Genomic DNA, 18,243 nt, shown 5'->3' on the forward strand with positions numbered 1-18,243 from the left:
TTGCACATACAGTAAACAGGCCATTACATAGTTCTTATTTGAAACATCGCGTTCTTTTACGCTTACATTTCGTTTGTGTACAAAGGCTCATGGTTTAATTCATAGTTAACCGAAGCGCATGTTAAAATAACAAAGACTCAAGTGCACAACCTAGTGACAGTGCGATCGCATTCACATTCGCCAGGCACAAAAGCGTCCAGTCAAAAAGTCAAATTCATGGAGATAAATTCTTTATTGGGAATCCCTAAACTCAGCCTTCAGACATCATTGTACATTAAAAGTGTGAAAGAAACACAAGCATTCACGGTGACTCCAGAAAACAGAAGGGAGACGGCGCAGCCCCTAGGACAAGACTAGTCTCACAAGCAGTTAGCTGAAACGTTACATAAAAACAGACAAACACATTTGGGAAAAAAAAAAAAAAAAACTGATTTTAAAGAGGGCTGGAGGGGGCCTTCATTTGGCCATTGGTTGATTCAAAAGAACAAAATAAAGCACTTCATCTAACTGCAATGCTGTAATTGGAATATGATGTAGTAACAAAAGAAACATTCCAAAAGATACATTGGCATCTTCAGGGATATTTGTCGTCCCATAATCAATAAACATTTTCATTCTGTCTATCTAAACTATATAAAGAGTATTAATACCAATGAACTACAATGATACAGACTGCCAGACCAAACATAAAATGGTTTATCTTTTTATTGCGAATCCAGAGATTCTGTACTTTTAACTAAATTCCACTTGGCATGAAATTGATATAAATACATTTAAAAAGATAACGCAAATAAATCGGTAGAGAGATGCTGCAGTCACGGCGTCAGTGAGAACATGTGAGGGTTCGACCTCCATGAAATCGTGTTGTTTTGTAGGCAAAAGGGGGGGAGGCGACAGAGTCCTTGTGTGGCTGTGGAGGTCCTGTGTCGATTCTCTGGAGGGAAAATCCTCGCCTTTTCCTCTGGGAGCCGGTTCTTAGATCTGTAGGAGAGTGAAGGTTTAAAAACCACTTGGTCTACTGAATGGTTACAAGCACTGCGTTACTACTACTCAAATTCAGTGCATCAGATGAACCCCTACTGAATAAAAGTATAGTAGAATCTTTTGTAGAACAAGTGAACTGGACAAGGACTGCACTGTCTGACATGTCTGACTAATGACCATAGCAACAATGCATTATAGGACTCAGAGAACACTTACATCATCAATGTCCTCATCATCATCGCCAATGTCATCAAACTGAATCTCGTCATCATCCCCGGGACCAAAGGTGTCTGTCTCGTTGATTTTGGCTATAAAAGGGGAAATAACAGGGATAAGTTAAAACAAAAGATAATAAAAAAAACGTACAGAAAGTTAACTTATACAGTAATTGACAGCATATTCTGAGCTTGATAACAACCCATTCATTTGAATCAGGCGTGTTGGAGCAGGGAAATATACCAAACATACAGGACAGTGGGCCCTGAGGACCACCGATCAAGACCACCAAATCAACATGTTTGAGGTACAGTAACGCACCGTGTTCCGGAAGCTCTCCATAGGCCTTCAGACTGCGGGCTTCATCTGCATTGTACTTTAGGATGACGTCAGCTTTGTTGTCCTGGAGTGAGGGGAGAATAGGAGGGCAGGTTAGTTTGAGGAAGGAGTACAACAATTACATAATTTTACAGTTGCTGGAACTCAACACTGATGCATCCAAATTAACGTTCTCATGTTGGAAATAGGAACAGTGTTCATTTGTCTGATGCTTCTATCCAAAGCAACATACAGGGGGATTTGAACCTGCAATGAGCAGTCAAATGCCCAACCACTGAGCTGTACCCATTAACCACCTGAAAGTAGTACTACAAACACTAATATGATGAATTAATGCTGTAATCCGGGATGAAACCCACCTGATAGTCTCTCAATCCCACTAGAATGATGTCCGACGTGTTAATCCACACCTACAAGAAATAGGGACGCAAAAAAAAAACCACATTGTTCCAAACGCATCACATACTTACATACAGGACCTATCGTGCTTTCTGACTATGGAGGCCAACAACCCTTTGAGAAAATGTTGAGTCAGGGTTTTCCCTGTTCAGTCGTGTGCGTGGTGGAATAGGGTATTCTTACCTTTTTCCTGAGTTTTCCTCGAATGTGGCAGAGGCGCTTGACTCCATCAAAGCACATGGCCTCCAACCGTCCATTTCCTAGCATTTTTATCACCTGAGCATATTCTGTACCCCAGAAAGAGAAATTTGTAGATTAGCTATTCACTACTGTGATCTAAGCAGGATAGAATCCTCCCCTTGTTATCTATTACAGTAATGGGGTAGCATAACAGGGCAACATGTGTATAGGTTGTGTCATTTATAGAAAACTTGATCATGTATGGAGTACAAAATGCAGCATTATATTATATTGATACTCACCCTGCCCATCCTCTTTAAACACCAACTCTCTCTTCTCCGACTCATTCTCATTCTTTCCACGTCGACGATTTTTTCCTCCCTTACCTGAGGATTGAGGGACAGTCCGTGACTTATCATTTAACTCTAAAATTACAATTACCTAGGGTGGCAGAATATTCGGTAATTGCAATGAGTTAACTTGACAGCTGAACATGAGAAAGAAATATACAACCCCCCCCCCCCCCCCCCCCCTCAATTCTCACACGAAATATCACAAGTTACAAGAACTCGTACTATCGCTACAAGATAGAATAGCAGAAACCCATGTGAACTGAGAAGGGATGGGCTAGTTAGCATGGCTTAGTTAGCTGGCTAGTTGCAACTAGCTCGCCATCAAGTAAACTAACATGAAACGGTTTGAGTCTATGTAACACTTTAAAGAGGACATAATTTAACGGAAATGTGATTTCCCGCAATACAGTCACTATTTATCCTGGATAGACTAGCACAGCCATTTTCGTTACGTTACAGCAAATGAATACCAACAATGTGTGTGCAGAATTAGCCATTGTCTCGATGAGGGAGTTAGCAAGCCATTTTAGCTAGGTGCTAAATAGCCAGTTGTAACAGTAATAGAACAGCGAAAGTGCGCAGTCGGCCTGAGCCGTCTGATCCGCTGATGGTGAAGGTACCGTAATTTTATTTGTTTATTTTAAGTAGTTAAAGTACACTGATCCCAACAAAACACACAGTGTGGTTAATAAATCAGATGGCTGGCTATAATCACAGTTGGAAGAATTTGCTGCCCGTGCTGGCTAGCTAGCAATGCTAACTTATCGACGTAACGTTATCTAGCTAGCTCTAGCTAGTCTCTCTCAACCCGTGTGGCACGTTTTCCTCTGCGTGTACGAGTCGGCGGGAGCACCGAGCAAATAAAACGTCGTTTCAAGGGCTTACCTTTATTTTTGGGCATATTCTTCGCAGCTTAGATATTCCTTTATTTCCGTGTTGTCGATGTGATAACGTTTACTCTTATGTCAACAACTTTGAGAAATAAGAACTGTTCGATGACTCTGGACTACGAAAGACAATTTACCGCTGGTGGACCGGTTTACGCATGCGTACGTCAGAATGTTCAAGACTGTGGTGCTTTATTGAGACACTGATTTTCCAAACAGTAGGCTTGATGGTACGGAGGTTTTTTACATCTATTTGGTCTGAGGACTTGTAATTTGTTTTCATTCCTTGTCAATTCTGTTTTTTTTTTGTGTAGTCGCAATGTATTCAACCCCTTTGTTTTTCAATAAAACAACAGATGGCAAAGCACATTTGCATTTGTGGATTTTATTGTGATCTGAAGTCTGTCGCCGTATAAAACCAAAATCACAAAACGAAACTTTCAGGTGCATTAAAGCTTTCTAAGTCTTGGATGTAATCCAGAGCCTCATCCAGTGCACCTGTGAAGAACACCACAGAAAAGTTATCTTGTGCTAAACAACTTCACTGCTGAACGAATCCCACTCCCAGTAGGCTATGCCCCCTACAAGGAGCTCTGAGGTAAAATCTAACTTGACAGGCATAGCGCTACCTTCACCGAGCAAAGAGGGATCAGATTGGCGTTTATTCGCCCTTTCATATACGTCTACTGCATAAGAGCTGACTTTTCTAATGGTAAAATACGGCCCTTCTTCCCTTCTGATCGCCTGTATCCATTTCTTCCTCATGAACGTATCAAGCGGGAACGAGGGGAAAGAGAGGTAAGGATGTTTTTGGGTGCAACAAGAACAATTTGGGAGTTTGGAATACTGCAAAAACTTCTATTCCTTGACTAGGCGTCGAGTTTCGGTTGAAAAATGCGGACGTATGGTCACTGAGTCTCAAATCAAAACGGTTTACTGGCACCTACTGGTTAAAATTATTTAGAGCAAGCAAATAACATTTTGATGACGTCAACGTCATAGTGCAAAGTTTGCGTAGTTGGTTTGTCGGAGACTATAATAATAATCACAACCAAGGAAAATCATTGTTGATTTAATCAATTTATTGTAAAATGAATTATCTTTAATAGCAGCCATGTATTTTCATTATTGTATTTTTCTACCGAGACTTGAATATCTGAAATGGTTGGCTTTTGAAATGCTAACATGCAATTCTTTTAATGTATTTTGTCCAGTGCGACGTCCTGTGCTTGCTGCAGGGGTGACATGAGCATCCAGCCCTGTCAGCTTTCAGCTACCCTCCACCTACTGGACATTTACATTTCGTCATTTATCAGACGCTCTTATCCAGAGCGACTTACAGTAAGTACAGGGACATTCCCCCCGAGGCAAGTAGGGTGAAGTGCCTTGCCCAAGGACACAACGTCATTTTACACGACCGGGAATCGAACCAGCGACCTTCTGATTACTAGCCCGATTCTCTAACCGCTCAGCCACCTGACTCCTTATGGACGTGTGTACCACCCAATACTTCCTCCCTCTTCCATCTCTCTCTTCATTCCCCTCTCCTGCCTTTCTGCTGTCCCCAGCACATTCTCTGCGGTGTGGGGGCTCACTGGCCCGCAGGGACAACAAAACCCCGAAGCTTAACATCAGCTTACCATGTCTGTCCCCCACCAAACACACTCCACACCATCTCACACCACCATTTACACACACATTTGAAGGGGAGCTGGATACTATTCAGCCCCTCTCCAGTGGAGGGCGGTAGAGGATAGACTGCGGGTCTGCACCCACCTTTCTGCTCAGTCTCGTTATGAACAAAAGGGCTTACAATATTAGCCTAATGCTGGTAGTGGACAGGACCATCATGTTTATTGACCTAACAGAAAAGTAGTGAAAAGAGGCTTCTATGAAGTTGCACAGTTTCTCGCGAGATTTATAGTGTAGGAGAGATGCGCAGGTCATACAACATAGAGGGAGGGAGTCAGCGAGCGAGCGAGAGAGAGAGGAGCGTAGAGCTTTCAGGGCATCAGCGCTTTTCCGTTTTCTGGCAATTCGCTCTGCCTCTTCTCTACTGTCACCGGGGGAAAAAACGGAAGGAATATGGTTACATCGCGAGCCCCTCCCGCTGAAGGGCTGTAGCGGATCTCTCTTGCAGGCAGCTGGGGTTCGGTCCGGTTTTAAACCCCCTAAATAACCACCGGAGTCCTGCCTTTCGCGTTATACCACGTCTTCTGGAGAACTGACGCTGCGCCGAGGGGCATAAATGGGTAAGATGTGACGTTTTAACTCTGAGAATTCGAAAATACACCGGGCGCTTACTTTGCGCATCGAAACGTCCAGATGCGCTGTTTCAGCTTCCTGACTCACCAACGCTGACCAGGTAGCAGCGTGTTGGAAAGGTCTTCAACAATCAGGCCTACAACAGTTTACATGTCCATCTTATAAGAATGATGCGTGGGTGTGTTGCAGTGGATGATATCAGATGATCTTCACAATCCTCGACCGACCGACCGACCGCAGCCAGTCACATTGATGAGTTACAGATGTTGACACGTCTCTCGTTCTCTCCATTTCCGTCTTTGTTGCTTCAAGAGAATGTAGCACGCACAATATCGGTCTTGTGAACCGTTATCTGCCTCATCATCGCCATCTCCTCGGCGGCCCTCAAACACGGAATGTGTGAGTAAGGGGAGAACGAGAAACTCATTCAGGAAATGATGAGGTGTAGCCTATCTAAAGTGTCCTTTTTTGTCACTTGTGTTATGCAATCAAAGCAAAACCATTTGGAGGACTTGTTTTGTGTGTCCCTGCTTCACACGCTGCCCACAGCTGGGTCTAACATTAGGCCTCCTTAAACTAAATCTAAACCAGAACTGTCAAAACCAAACAGAGACCAAATGTATTCCACAAAATGTCAACATGACAGACGTTCGAAGATAGATTTGTGTTTCTGTGTATAGTATCTAATGTTTATATGTGTGTGTGTGTGTGAGACTAAGAGAGGGAGAGAGAGAATGAGAAAGAAGATGTGTTTGTGTGTTTTCTGGTTTGCTAAACGTACCACAGCTGTTGAGACAAAGGTCAGGTCAGTGCAGATACTTTGTCAGTAACTCCAGTGTGTGTGTTCTGTCTGCCAGCTTTGAAACAGGCCTCTTTTCTGTAGTTCATTTTTTAGCATTTCACACAAACACACACACACACATCTCTGCGGCTGTCTGCCTGTTTATCTGTCTGGGACTGAGACACACATACAGGCACCCACACTCTAAAAGCTGAGCTACGAAACTCATTTCTGCAGAGCAAAACCTCCTTTAGTAAATCACTGTATTGCCATCCTCAGTTAACTGGTTTGCAGCCGTGCTACAAGCGTGCTCTTCTGTATTAGCTGTTCTGCGGTGTCTGGTGTAGGCTGTGTCGCTAAAGCCAAAGGTCAACTTCCTGTTCCATTGTAACTTCCTCTGTCTATTTGTCTCCTGGCTCACCTTACACCAAGAACCAACACGGGGGACATGGCAGTGAGTGCTGGATGTCTTCTCCCCTACCTGGGCCTCCGGCCAGAGTTGAACATCCCACAGAGCCTCGCGTGGACTTGGCCACATGTTAGGCGAAAGCCTCTGTTGAATATGGATGACTTGCGGTTAGTTTGTCAGTCTTAGTGCCCGGGATGCCAGACTGGAGCCCAAATAGAGCAGGGTTGTCTGTGATGGGACAGTGTGTGACCCGCTCGGATGGGTGTGTGTGTGTCTCGCTGTGTTATGTGTGTGTGTGCCTTTGTTTAGGGGTTGACTAGGGGTCTGACTCATTTCCCCCCCAATGCTGCAGTTTCCATGGTTACGTAACCGCCCACACATTAAGGACATGGATTGCTCTGCTGTGTGTGTGTGTGATGGTTAAGAAAGGTATGGGGCAGGACACATTCAGTACATTTTTGCTAGAATTAGGAGCTGCATGAGCTGTCACATGGTGTGGTGTGCGAGACAGACAGAGAGGGAGTGTGTGAGGGGGAGTTTGGAGTACGATGGGGATCCAATCTCTCCTTCCCTCCCTCTCACACGTACGTGTGCACATCCGTGCACGCACGCAAACACACACGCACAGACACCCTCACTCACACCCACACATGCTCACACACGCGCACACGCACAAGCATTTTATCACTCAACGGATACTGTTGATTATTCACTGTTGAAATCTAACCCCTATCTCCCCCCCTCTACCTCTCTTTCTGTCTCTCTCTCTCTGTGTCTCTCTTTCTGTCTGTCTCTTCCTCTCTCTCTCTCTCTCTCTCTCTCTTTTTCTCTCTCTGTGTCTTCTCTTTCTGTCTGTCTCTTCCTGTCTCTCTCTCTCTCTCTCTCTCTCTCTCTCTCTCTCTCTGTGTGTCTCTCTTTCTGTCTGTCTCTTCCTGTGTCTCTTTCTCTCTCTCTGTAGTGGAAGCCATAGTTGAGTTTGATTATGAGGCTCAGCAAGACGATGAGTTGAGCCTGACTGTAGGTGACATCATAGTGAACGTGAGGAGGGATGACGGAGGATGGTGGGAAGGAGAGCTGGATGGACGCAGGGGCCTTTTCCCTGACAACTTCGTAAGGGTGAGCCACAACCAACACACACTTCTCTCTCATTGGCCACATGCAATGCGTACTCAAGGCTTGAGGTTTACACCCCCAAAAATGTAACAGCCCTGAATTACACAGGGACTATGATCTCTTATTTGTGTTTGTATGTGCGTGTGTGGGCGTGCATGTGTGATGTGTGTTGTGGAGAGGGAAATGTCCACTTCCTTTACCAGAAGAGGAAGTAAGAATGACAAGGCAAACAGGATGAGAACACACTTTGTGCGTTTCTTAGAACTGTATGCTGATATTAGCAGGACCCTGATGTTACAGTACTGACATGGGCCCATAGTGACTCACCCCTTGGTTCTGTGAAAGATGTGTTTATGTGCACACTATGTTGTGCGTTTGCGTGTTGATAGTCAGTTGACACACACACACACACACACACAGTGTTAAGAACAGGGTGTAGCCTTGGTAACTGCTCTGTCACTTTTGAGGGTATGTGGTTTTTCACAGATAACCATCACATTTATAATTGTGTGACAGGAATGTAGCCATTTATGCAAGGCAAAAGAGGGTTAGAGATACCTACAAAATGTTTCACGTCAGTGTGGTTACAGTATTTGTATGCAGCCTCAACCTCAGACTGTTACACACACAGTCTCACGTGTAGAATCCCTGAAGCCTGCGTTCTGCAGGTGCTTCCTGTTCAGAACGAATAAATCACATCTTCTCCCTCCTGTCGTGTCAAACTTTAGTTTCCTTTTCCCGAGAACCCCCTCCCCTCACGGAAGCTCACATCAGGAAGCTTCACTTTTGTTCCAGAAGAACCCGGCTGTCCCCAGATTCAACCAAATACTTTGTCAGAAAAGAAAGTTCCTCATACATACTATGAAACTGCTTTTTATGGTAGTGTCCTCCATAAACAAAGCCCACGGGTTTATACACCAGTGGCTGCTCGCTGTGTACACATGGTTATAAATCTGTAACATGAGCAGGCCTGTTGGAGAACCAGCTGGTGTGTGCTTCATGTACTGTTCCAGTTGCCTAGAAAGAGTTCCAAACTATCTTTATTATATATATATATATATATATATATATATTTCTGCTTTATTGAGAGATAGTGACATAATTAGAGAGAGGGAGAGAGAGAGAAGAAGGAGAGGAGGACATGCTGGAAATGACCCTGGCCAGAATCAGTCTGGGGTCCTTGCAATAAGGCCTGAGCCTTACCGGTGAGCCATCAGGGCCAAATCCGCTTCAGCAGGAACTGGAACAGTGGCTGGACGAAGGTGGACAGTTGTCAGCAGAGAATTTCCACTGAAGGGAAACTTTATCGGCACAATTCATCAATAAGAGGATGACATTGCAACAGCTTGGTGTTAAATGGCAAACGGACGCAGTAAACTGCATGCCCGCCCACACGCAATCACACCCACCCACACACACCCACACCCACGCACACGCACACGCACACGCACACACAAACACACAAGCACACACAAACACATAACACACACACACACACACACAGTGCTGTGTCTGGTGCCACTTATATGTATTTCTGATGTTTTTATTCTTGTGTGTGTGCCTCTGCATCTTTGCTTCAGTGGGCTCTGTTACCTGCAGGGAAGGGCTTATGAAAACAGCATTGTGACCAATCCTTTTAAAACTGTGAGATACACAGTTGGATCTGGTCTACGGTCCATTCTTGGTCGGTGGTGTGTGTGTGTGTGTGTGTTTGTGTGTACATTCTATTTTTAAGCATACATTCTACCCCTGTGAAATGTAGTGATGCGTTCAATAGGCAAATCAGCAGTAGGCGTTTTCTGATGTAAAGAGGCAAACTGTACAATTAGCGTTGCTAATATACTTGAGCTTAGTCTATATCATATGCATGCATGCTTACAGAAGCACACATACACACACACACACACACACACACACACACACACACACACATACTGACATTGAAACCATTTTGTCTTGTGATTCAAGTGGAAAGACCGTGGGGACATTAGATCACACTGTCCGTGTGTTGGATAGTCACTGGGGTTACTGATATGTGATATGTCACCATGACAGCAGTAGCATATGGTGTGTAGGTGCCCATCATACAGGTGCAGTCTTTTCAACTGAGGGACTGAGCTGTAGGGGAGTACTATGTGTGTGTTGGGGATTCAGTAAAAGGATGAGTGTGCAACAAATGAACATTCTCTCTCACTCACTCTCTCTCTCTTTCTCTCCCCCCCTCCTCTCTCTCTCTCTCTCTCTCTCTCTCTCTCTCTCTCTCTCTCTCTAGGAGATAAAGAGGGAGATGAAGAGGGAGGTGGGACAAACGGCTCCTCTCAGATCTGACCTGTCCAACGGCAGTGCCAGTCCTGTGACAGAGCCCTCCATACGGCCAGCTAGGAAAGGTACACACACACACACACACACACACATACACACAAATACAAGCACACACTTGTATTGTTCTTGTATTTCACACCCCAAAACCTACACACACCCCTAAACAGGCACTTTAGGCAGGTTACAAGCTCCCAGCTCAAACAAAGATCCGATTAGCGTGAGATCGGATTTGGGTCAAGTTTTTCTCACTGAAGACTACCACACACACAGAGCTAATCAGTGTTAGAATGAAGGAGGAGAGACACCTGGTGGACAAATCAGGTATGACAGACAGACCTGGCTGTCTCCAACCCTGCTCCTGGAGAGATACCCTCCTGTAGGTTTACACTTCAACCCTGCTCCTGGTGAGATACCCTCCTGTAGGTTTACACTCCAACTCGATACAGCGATACAGTATGTAGTATAATCTGCATAGAACATGATTAGGGATAATTATTGTAAAATGTTTGCGTGTGTTTGTGTGTTTATATATGTGTGTACTTCTGTGTGTGTTACAGGAGAGCAGATTCGTAAGAGGAGGTGTAAAGCAGCATTCAGCTATTTTCCACAGAACGAGGATGAGTTGGAGCTAAAGATAGGAGATGTCATAGAGGTCATTGGAGAGGTACGTCAGAGGTTAAGTTGGTGAGTGTGAGAGAGGTAATGTTTGGGAAATTACTCAGTTTTAATGTCCTTCCTATTCTATGACTGTGTGAATGTGTGTGTGTGTGTCTGCCTGTGTGTGTGTGTGTGTGCCTGTGTGTGTGTGTGTGTCTGCCTGTGTGTGTGTGTCTGCCTGTGTGTGTGTGTGTGTGTCTGCCTGAATGTGCCTGCCTGTATGTGTGTGTGCCTGTATGTATGTGTGTGTGTTTGTGTGTAGGTGGAGGAGGGCTGGTGGGAGGGGTCTCTAAATGGAAAGACCGGCATGTTTCCCTCCAACTTCACCAAAGAACTTCAGACGGACCCTGAAGACACGCCCCCTTCCCTGGACACGCCCACTTCACAGGAGGAGCTTCAAAGCTGTCGAACCAGTGAGTCTCGGCCAATCCGATCCAGGCATAGCGTTCCTATTCAACGTTAGTTCCTAACATGTGTGTGTTTACCTGTGTGTGTGTGTGTGTGTATTTACCTGTGTGTGTGTGTGTGTGTGTGTGTGTAGGTGTGGGGAAGGACAGTCTGGGCAGTGAAAGTGATGGAGGGGACAGTCGCTCGGATAGTGGGTCTGGAGAGATCCAGCCCAAGAAGGTAGATCTGTGTCTGTGACACACACACATCAAAACACATATTTCATCTGTGTGATTGTCTGGCTAACATGGAATGATAACCAACAGGTGCGGGGTTTTGGCTTTGGAGACATCTTCAAGGACCAGCCAATCAAATTGAGACCTCGCTCTATGGAAATAGACACAGATGTGGATAAGGTGAGACACACACACATACTTACACACACATTTAGACATACACACACACAGAGACTCACACACGCATGCACACACACATACACACACACACTTGCTCAAACACCCTGTCAGACGATTGTGTGGTGGATGTACGTGCGCAAGTGTCCTATTACTATGACAACTGACAAATGTCGGGAAGGAAGTCAAACCTTCGGCTCCTCCCCTTCCTGTGTTTCAGTTTTACAACAGAGGAAGTTCCTCACACACACACATATACTTCCCGCTGGCTTGTGAACAGTAAAACAGAAGTGGGAGAAGTCTTTGGAGGGGGAGTGGGAGGGAGGGAGGGGTGTTCAGGATTGAGAGAAGTAGTGAGGGAGGGGGAGGGAGGCAGCAAGGTTTTTCACCAACGTTTACACATTCACACTCCTGCTGACTGAGCTCAAGTAGAGAGGCTGTGTGCGCCTGTGTCTGACTGGAACCACACAAAGTGATAAAGAGAGGAAGAGAGGAAGCTCGAAAGAAAGATAGGTACAGATCCTCTTGGTGTTTTCTCTCTCCGTTTCTCCCTCCTCTGTCTTGGTTCATTTGCTTGCTCTTGGATTTTCTCCTTCTAAGTTCTCTTTTGTGTGATCTCAGCTTCCCCCTCTCTCTCCGTCTGTCTCTAATGTTTACGTGGTCTGCTTATGAGAAGTTATCTAAAGGGGGGATTTAAGTTTTATGAGATGGAGGATTATGAAAAGGGGGATTGTGAAGTTTTGGTTGGTGTGTTGACATCTGTGAGTCTCTTTATACACAGTAAATTACTGTGCGGTATAACGCGTATGTGTGTGTATCGTGTGTTTGTGTGTGAGGTTTGTGCGTGTTGCTCTGTGTTGAAGGATGTTTGGCAGCCTATCCTGCTGTGTGGAGGGCTGTAATGAGGGTTTATGGGAAGTGTAGTCTTTGGTGTCTAATGAGACACCAGGAAGTCTTTCCTCAGGGGCTGAATGACACAGCAGAATAGACCAGGACAACTTTGCGCCAGGTCACATTACACTGACCCTGTTGAAAGCGTCTGAGTCTGAAATGCAGTGTGCTGTGCTGGGTCCAGAGCCCTGGCTCGACTGTCATGAGGAGGTTATCTGTGGCTGGAACGGGGTTGGGGTGTAAGGGTTAGGGTTAGTGGACTGGGGGGGGTTGAGAAGCAGCAGCCCCTTGAGGCGTATGGCAGGATCCAGCGGTCTCCGTGATGTTGCTGCTCTGACGTTCAGCTAACGATGCCTTCTCTTCCCTGTGTCCACATGGCTCTCATTACAGAGAGAGAGACACACACACACACACACACACACACAGATGGAGAAAGACAGAAAAAGAGAGAGGGAGAGACAGAGGGAGCGACCAAGAGAGAGAGAGAGAGAGACAGGAAGAGAGAGAGAGATGGAGGGATGGAAGGAGGGAGTAAGGGGGCGGGCAGAAGGAAATGGAGAGAGAAGAGGAAGGGAGAGGTGTGGTTTTCTTTAGTGAACAGAGCAGTGTGTGTTTGGGACAGACCGGGCTCTGTCCCTGTGTGTGTGTGTGTATTTATTTGTGTTTGCGTGTGTGTATCTGAGACGGTGTGTGTGTGTGTATGTGTGTGTTTCCTGTGGAGGAGCCACCCTGGTTGCACAAACACAACGTGGGGATCCACTCCAAGATGAAACAACAGCTTCTTTAACACCACCAACTCGCACATACACACTCACACACACCAATACACACACACACTCGATGACTGTGTCACAGTGTGTTGAAAGAGGACATGATGCGTCAGACTTGATGTGTACATGATGTGTCAAACTCCTTAGGCTCACGCTGGAAAAACGGCCAGCGTTGCCCCGGAAACCATGAAGGCAGACCCAGACAGCAAGGTCAAAGGTGAGAGGGAGAGGATTGCCATCAAACAGCACATCATCATTGAACTATCTGGTTGTCAGATTTCCTGGTTGTTACTTCCTATATCTGTCTGCGTTTTGACTTGCTGTATTCTGATTGGTTTCCAGCACGAGAGCTGTGTAAGGTCATCTTCCCGTACGAAGGACAAAACGAAGATGAGCTCACTATCAAGGAGGGAGAGATCGTCACCATCATCAACAGGGTTAGTTTGCTTGTTTGGATGTATGTCTGTGTGTGAGTGCCTGTGCTCATGTATGTGTGTGTTCTGTGTGTGGGTATAACCCTGTCTCTCTGTGTTGTAAGAGTGTGTGTGCTGTGTGTGACCCTGTCTCTCTGTGGTGTAGGAGTGTGTGTGCTGTGTGTGACCCTGTCTCTCTGTGGTGTAGGAGTGTGTGTGCTGTGTGTGACCCTGTCTCTCTGTGGTGTAGGAGTGTGTGTGCTGTGTGTGACCCTGTCTCTCTGTGGTGTAGGAGTGTGTGTGCTGTGTGTGACCCTGTCTCTCTGTGGTGTAGGAGTGTGCGGATGCAGGCTGGTGGATGGGAGAGATAGGAGGGAGGCAGGGAGTGTTTCCTGATAACTTTGTCAAGCTGCTGATTCCTGAAGTAGAGAAAGAGGTGAGACACACAAACACAGACACAGTCATCTGTTATGGACAGTTAGAAGTGATTTGCTAGCAGGTCAGCGACCACCTGGAACCACACCTGATATCAACGCCCGTCCTTCCATATCTGATGAGTTACGTGTCGGGGTGTGTGCGTCTGCGTGTGTCTGCGTGTGTTCGTTTGCAGAGACCAAAGAAACCGCCTCCCCCCAGTGCTCCCTCCAGCAAACTCGCCACAGGTAATCCCTCTCTCGTCTCCCCCTCTCCCCCCCGCCTTCTCTCCCCCCTCTGCCCCTCTACTCTTCTGCGGCTAACTGGTGTAAGAGGGTCAGGGTTAGGTAGTTAGGAGAGAGGGGGAGAGTGGGCAGAAGGAGAGATGCAGGATCTGACAGACAGAGGGGTTTGTGTCCGTGATGATGTCACCATGCCACCTGAACCCCGGTTTGACCTCTGACCTCGGTAGAGAAAAGGGCGGAGGCCAAGAAGGTTCCACCTGAGCGACCGGAACACCTCCCCCAAAGAGAACCAGACCGAGGTACACACAGCCGGACTCACTGAGACTCTCCTTGGCCCACTTCAGCCCACTTTGGCCTCCTTTGGCGCTTCTGCTGGGTCTTTCTTCCTGCAGCCACTTGAACCATCTAGTACTTCCTCCTGGACCTCTGCTCACCTAACCCCTTCCACTTCCTCCTGGACCTCTGCTCACCTAACCCCTTCCACTTCCTCCTGGACCTCTGCTCACCTAACCCCTTCCACTTCCTCCTGGACCTCTGCTCACCCAACCCCTTCCACTTCCTCCTGGACCTCTGCTCACCTAACCCCTTCCACTTCCTCCAACGCCACCAGCATGACTGTGCTGCTATCTGCTGCAGTCTGTTGCGCCTATGGACCCTGGTCTCTGACCTGTCTGACCCCTCCCTGAGCCTCCACAGCCCTCCTCAGCTCAGCTCCTCTCAGCCTGTCTGCCTCTCCTCTATTAGCCTGGCAAGACCTGCTCTGGTCTCTTCTGCTTCATGGCTTCCCTCCTATTGGTGTGTGTGTGTGTGTTTAGAGATCTCTTTTTAGGTGTACCCTTTTACTGTGTGCTCTTGTGTTTGCGTATGTGTGTGTGTATTCATGTGTGCGTGCGCCCATGTGTTTGTGTGTCCATATGTGTGTGTGTGTGTGTGTAGGTGAGGAAGTGAAGGTTGGAGACATCCCTAAGCCCGCCCTCCCATCTGTCCCTCCTAAGAAACCCCTCCCTCCAAAGACAGGCTCCGCCTCCTCCTCCTCCTCTATGCCCCCACGACGCCCCGACAGACCAGAGAGACCTCCTACCCTACAGTTAGTACACACACACACAAACACACACACACACAGACCAGAGAGACCGACCCTACAGTTAGTACACGCACAAATGCGCACACACACTCTCGTACTCATACACACACACAGATGTAAACAGATATACACAAACACTAATATCTACGGTTTACCTGTTCAGGTGTGAAAGCTCTAAATCTGAGGGCGGGGCTTCGATACCAGAATCCACCTCTGACAAGTCACATGACATTGGTGAGTTTGAATGACAGGGTCAGGGTCCAATCAGTGTCAGTGTTTGTGACAGGACAGTCCTCAGCTCAGATGTTAGAAAAGTCTGTGTGGTTTGGCATTCAGCCAATCAGACATTAGCTCACTTCTCCCTCTGATCTTCCTTGCCCTCTCTTCTCTAAATATACATCAGATTCACCTGAATGTTAGTCTGTTGGCATTATACTATCTGTGTGTGGTTGTGGTGTGTACTCTGGCCTTAAATACTTATTTTTCCCAGGTCGAGGTGTTAAGGTGTGTGTATTTGTGTGTGTGTGTGTGTGTGTGTGTGGAGATGTGGACCTGGATGCGGTAGTTTCATCCACAGAGAAACTGAACCACCCGACAGCAATGAGGCCACGAATCACAGACCGTCGTCCTCGCTCACAGATCTTCAGCACAGTGAGTACACACACGCACACGCAAACACGCACACATTCCAAACACTCGCTTTCTTTCCCTTCACCTCTTTCCCTTCTCTTTCTGTCTCTCTCTATCTCTTTATTTCAGACATCTCTTTCCAGCCTGGAAGCGGCAGAGCCCTCTGTCGGCGAGGCGGAGCGGAAAGAGAGGGGGAAGGAGGAGAAGAAAGAGAAAGAGAAAGGGAAGGAGGAGAAGAAAGAGAAGGGGAAGGAGGAGAAGAAAGAGAAGGGGAAGGAGGAGAAGAAAGAGAAGGAGAGGGGGAAGGAGGAGAAGGACTCTCCATCCCCCAGGCCTACCGATGTCTCCAGAAGGAAAGGAATCCCCACCATCTCTGTAAGAACCCTCCTAGCAAACTCAACGTTGGGGCTAGGAGCGCAAGCTCCCACCAAACACATGTTCATCCAGTGTGTGTGTGTGTGTGTGTGTCCGCCAGCTCTGTGAGAACCTGGCAGCTTGTTGACTGACACAATATTATAGTCCTACCATAGACCTAGAGGAACAAGTTCCTGCTCTACAGATGTTCATCCACTAAGACGTGTGTGTGTGTGTGTGTGTGTGTGTGTGCCGTCAGGTACCAGACGTCAAGTCAGCTCTTCCCAGCAAGCCAGCGGTCCTCCCTCCTCCCTCCGGCAACCCTTCTCACCGCCCCACCTCCCCTTCCACCCGAAGCCACTCCCCTTCCTCTGTAAGCTCCTCCCCTTCCCCTGTAAGCCCCTCCCCGGACGCCAGGCACCTATCTTCTCCCTCCCTGGATGAGCTACGAGGCCAGCTCAAAGAGCTGAGAGCCTCTGTTGAACTGCTGAAGAGCCAACACAGGTGTGTGTGTGTCCTCTGCCAACAGAACCCTTTACCATTTCAGAAACATGCTGTAGTGTTCTGCAATGTGTATTTACAATGTTGTGGTTTTCAGGAAAGAGATGAAGCAGCTAGCCTCTGAGCTGGAAGAGGAGAAGAGAATTCGCATTTCTTTACAGGTAGAAACACACACACACATACTCACACACACACACACACTAATTCTCACTCTCTGCCACACACACGTCGTTGTGACCTTGTTTAAGCAGTGTGCTTTGTTGTTTCAGGTGGAGGTAGAGCACATTAAGAAGAGCCTAGCCAAATGAATCCCCGTTGGCGCAAGATGATGACATCACTATGCTGGAGTTGGGAGTTTCACATCATCTAGAGGCCCAGGCTCAGCCAATCAAGTTTGTGCCAACAGGAGACAACCATAGCAACAACAACAACAAAGCACCAATAGAGTCAAAATGCAAACAATTATTCCCCCCTCACTTTTTTACAATTATGTGTTCTGTTCAAGAGGCTTGTTTGTTTGTTTACGGCTATCCGATCGGATTTCACAGCGCAACTGGTACTCACCTGGGCAGGTGCTGACTGTTGCCATGGCTACAGGACTATGACGCAGGGTTGTGGTTGCCCGGGCAATGTCACTGGTACTGTTGTTTAATCTCATGACCATAAATGTGTGAAGAGCAACCAGAACTTTCAGCTGGTTCAACTCTGTGCAGGTCTGTCCACTCTGTGGCCTTCACCTTTTAGTTCTCTGTGTGTGTGTGTGCGCGCGCACGCGTGTGTGTGAGAGAGAGTATGCGTGTGCATGCGCACGTCCGTGACCATTCTCCCCTTCTTACACGGTCCCCATGGCAACCCCTCACTGTGGCCTTCCTGTTTTGGACTCTCTTTCTTTCTCTTTCTTTCTCTTTCTTTCTTTTAAATGACAGAGAAAACCACCCACTGGTTTTTCTGAATTCATCCTTTTTTTCCAGGATAGCGATATATATACTTTTATATTTCTTTGTTCTAAAGATACAATTATATGTCTGTGTGCATATTTTAATAAAAAAAAACACTGCCTAAAGATCAATCTGTAATTATTTTTGTGAGATATGAGGCGCACACACACATAGATATGCACTGACACACAAAAGGTAAGCCACCAGAGTGAATTGTGTGTGGACAGCTAATTATATTGAACGTGTGTTTTCCATGTGTGTACGCGTGTGTGTGTACGCGTGTGTGTGTGTTCCGTTT

General features: G+C 46.7%; 2 protein-coding genes across 2 annotated transcripts; one reads left to right on the forward strand and one right to left on the reverse strand.

The window, feature by feature from the left end:
* Positions 1–208: 208 nt before the first annotated feature.
* eif1axb (eukaryotic translation initiation factor 1A X-linked b) lies at positions 209–3,529 on the reverse strand. The gene is made up of 7 exons (XM_062479848.1): positions 3,357–3,529; positions 2,421–2,504; positions 2,122–2,225; positions 1,899–1,949; positions 1,522–1,603; positions 1,201–1,292; positions 209–981 (listed from the first exon to the last, which is right to left on the reverse strand). Exons 1-7 carry the CDS (start codon positions 3,370–3,372, stop codon positions 976–978), a joined length of 435 nt encoding a protein of 144 aa, XP_062335832.1. The 5' UTR covers positions 3,373–3,529; the 3' UTR covers positions 209–975.
* A 1,647-nt stretch (positions 3,530–5,176) lies between these two features.
* sh3kbp1 (SH3-domain kinase binding protein 1) lies at positions 5,177–18,076 on the forward strand. Its single transcript, XM_062479586.1, has 19 exons — positions 5,177–5,610; positions 7,772–7,929; positions 10,199–10,313; positions 10,806–10,912; positions 11,168–11,318; positions 11,447–11,532; positions 11,619–11,708; positions 13,514–13,583; positions 13,709–13,803; positions 14,114–14,215; positions 14,390–14,441; positions 14,666–14,737; positions 15,375–15,525; positions 15,686–15,756; positions 16,067–16,173; positions 16,282–16,527; positions 16,766–17,010; positions 17,105–17,168; positions 17,277–18,076. The coding sequence occupies exons 1-19, from the start codon at positions 5,607–5,609 to the stop codon at positions 17,313–17,315; spliced, it is 2,025 nt and encodes a 674-aa protein (XP_062335570.1). The 5' UTR covers positions 5,177–5,606; the 3' UTR covers positions 17,316–18,076.
* The last annotated feature ends 167 nt before the right edge of the window (positions 18,077–18,243 follow it).

This window comes from Osmerus eperlanus, chromosome 15, assembly GCF_963692335.1.
Source record: "Osmerus eperlanus chromosome 15, fOsmEpe2.1, whole genome shotgun sequence".
In the NCBI taxonomy this organism is placed as follows: domain Eukaryota; kingdom Metazoa; phylum Chordata; class Actinopteri; order Osmeriformes; family Osmeridae; genus Osmerus; species Osmerus eperlanus.

Excerpts from the sequence above, each read along its gene's own strand:
- eif1axb (XM_062479848.1), bottom strand. Across the intron at positions 2,226-2,420 it reads GTTTAAAGAGGATGGGCAGG|AATATGCTCAGGTGATAAAA; the intron begins GTGAGTATCAAT and ends TCTGGGGTACAG. Across the intron at positions 1,293-1,521 it reads TGGAGAGCTTCCGGAACACG|CCAAAATCAACGAGACAGAC; the intron begins GTGCGTTACTGT and ends CCCCTTTTATAG.
- sh3kbp1 (XM_062479586.1), top strand. Across the intron at positions 11,319-11,446 it reads GCTTCAAAGCTGTCGAACCA|GTGTGGGGAAGGACAGTCTG; the intron begins GTGAGTCTCGGC and ends GTGTGTGTGTAG. Across the intron at positions 11,533-11,618 it reads GAGAGATCCAGCCCAAGAAG|GTGCGGGGTTTTGGCTTTGG; the intron begins GTAGATCTGTGT and ends GATAACCAACAG.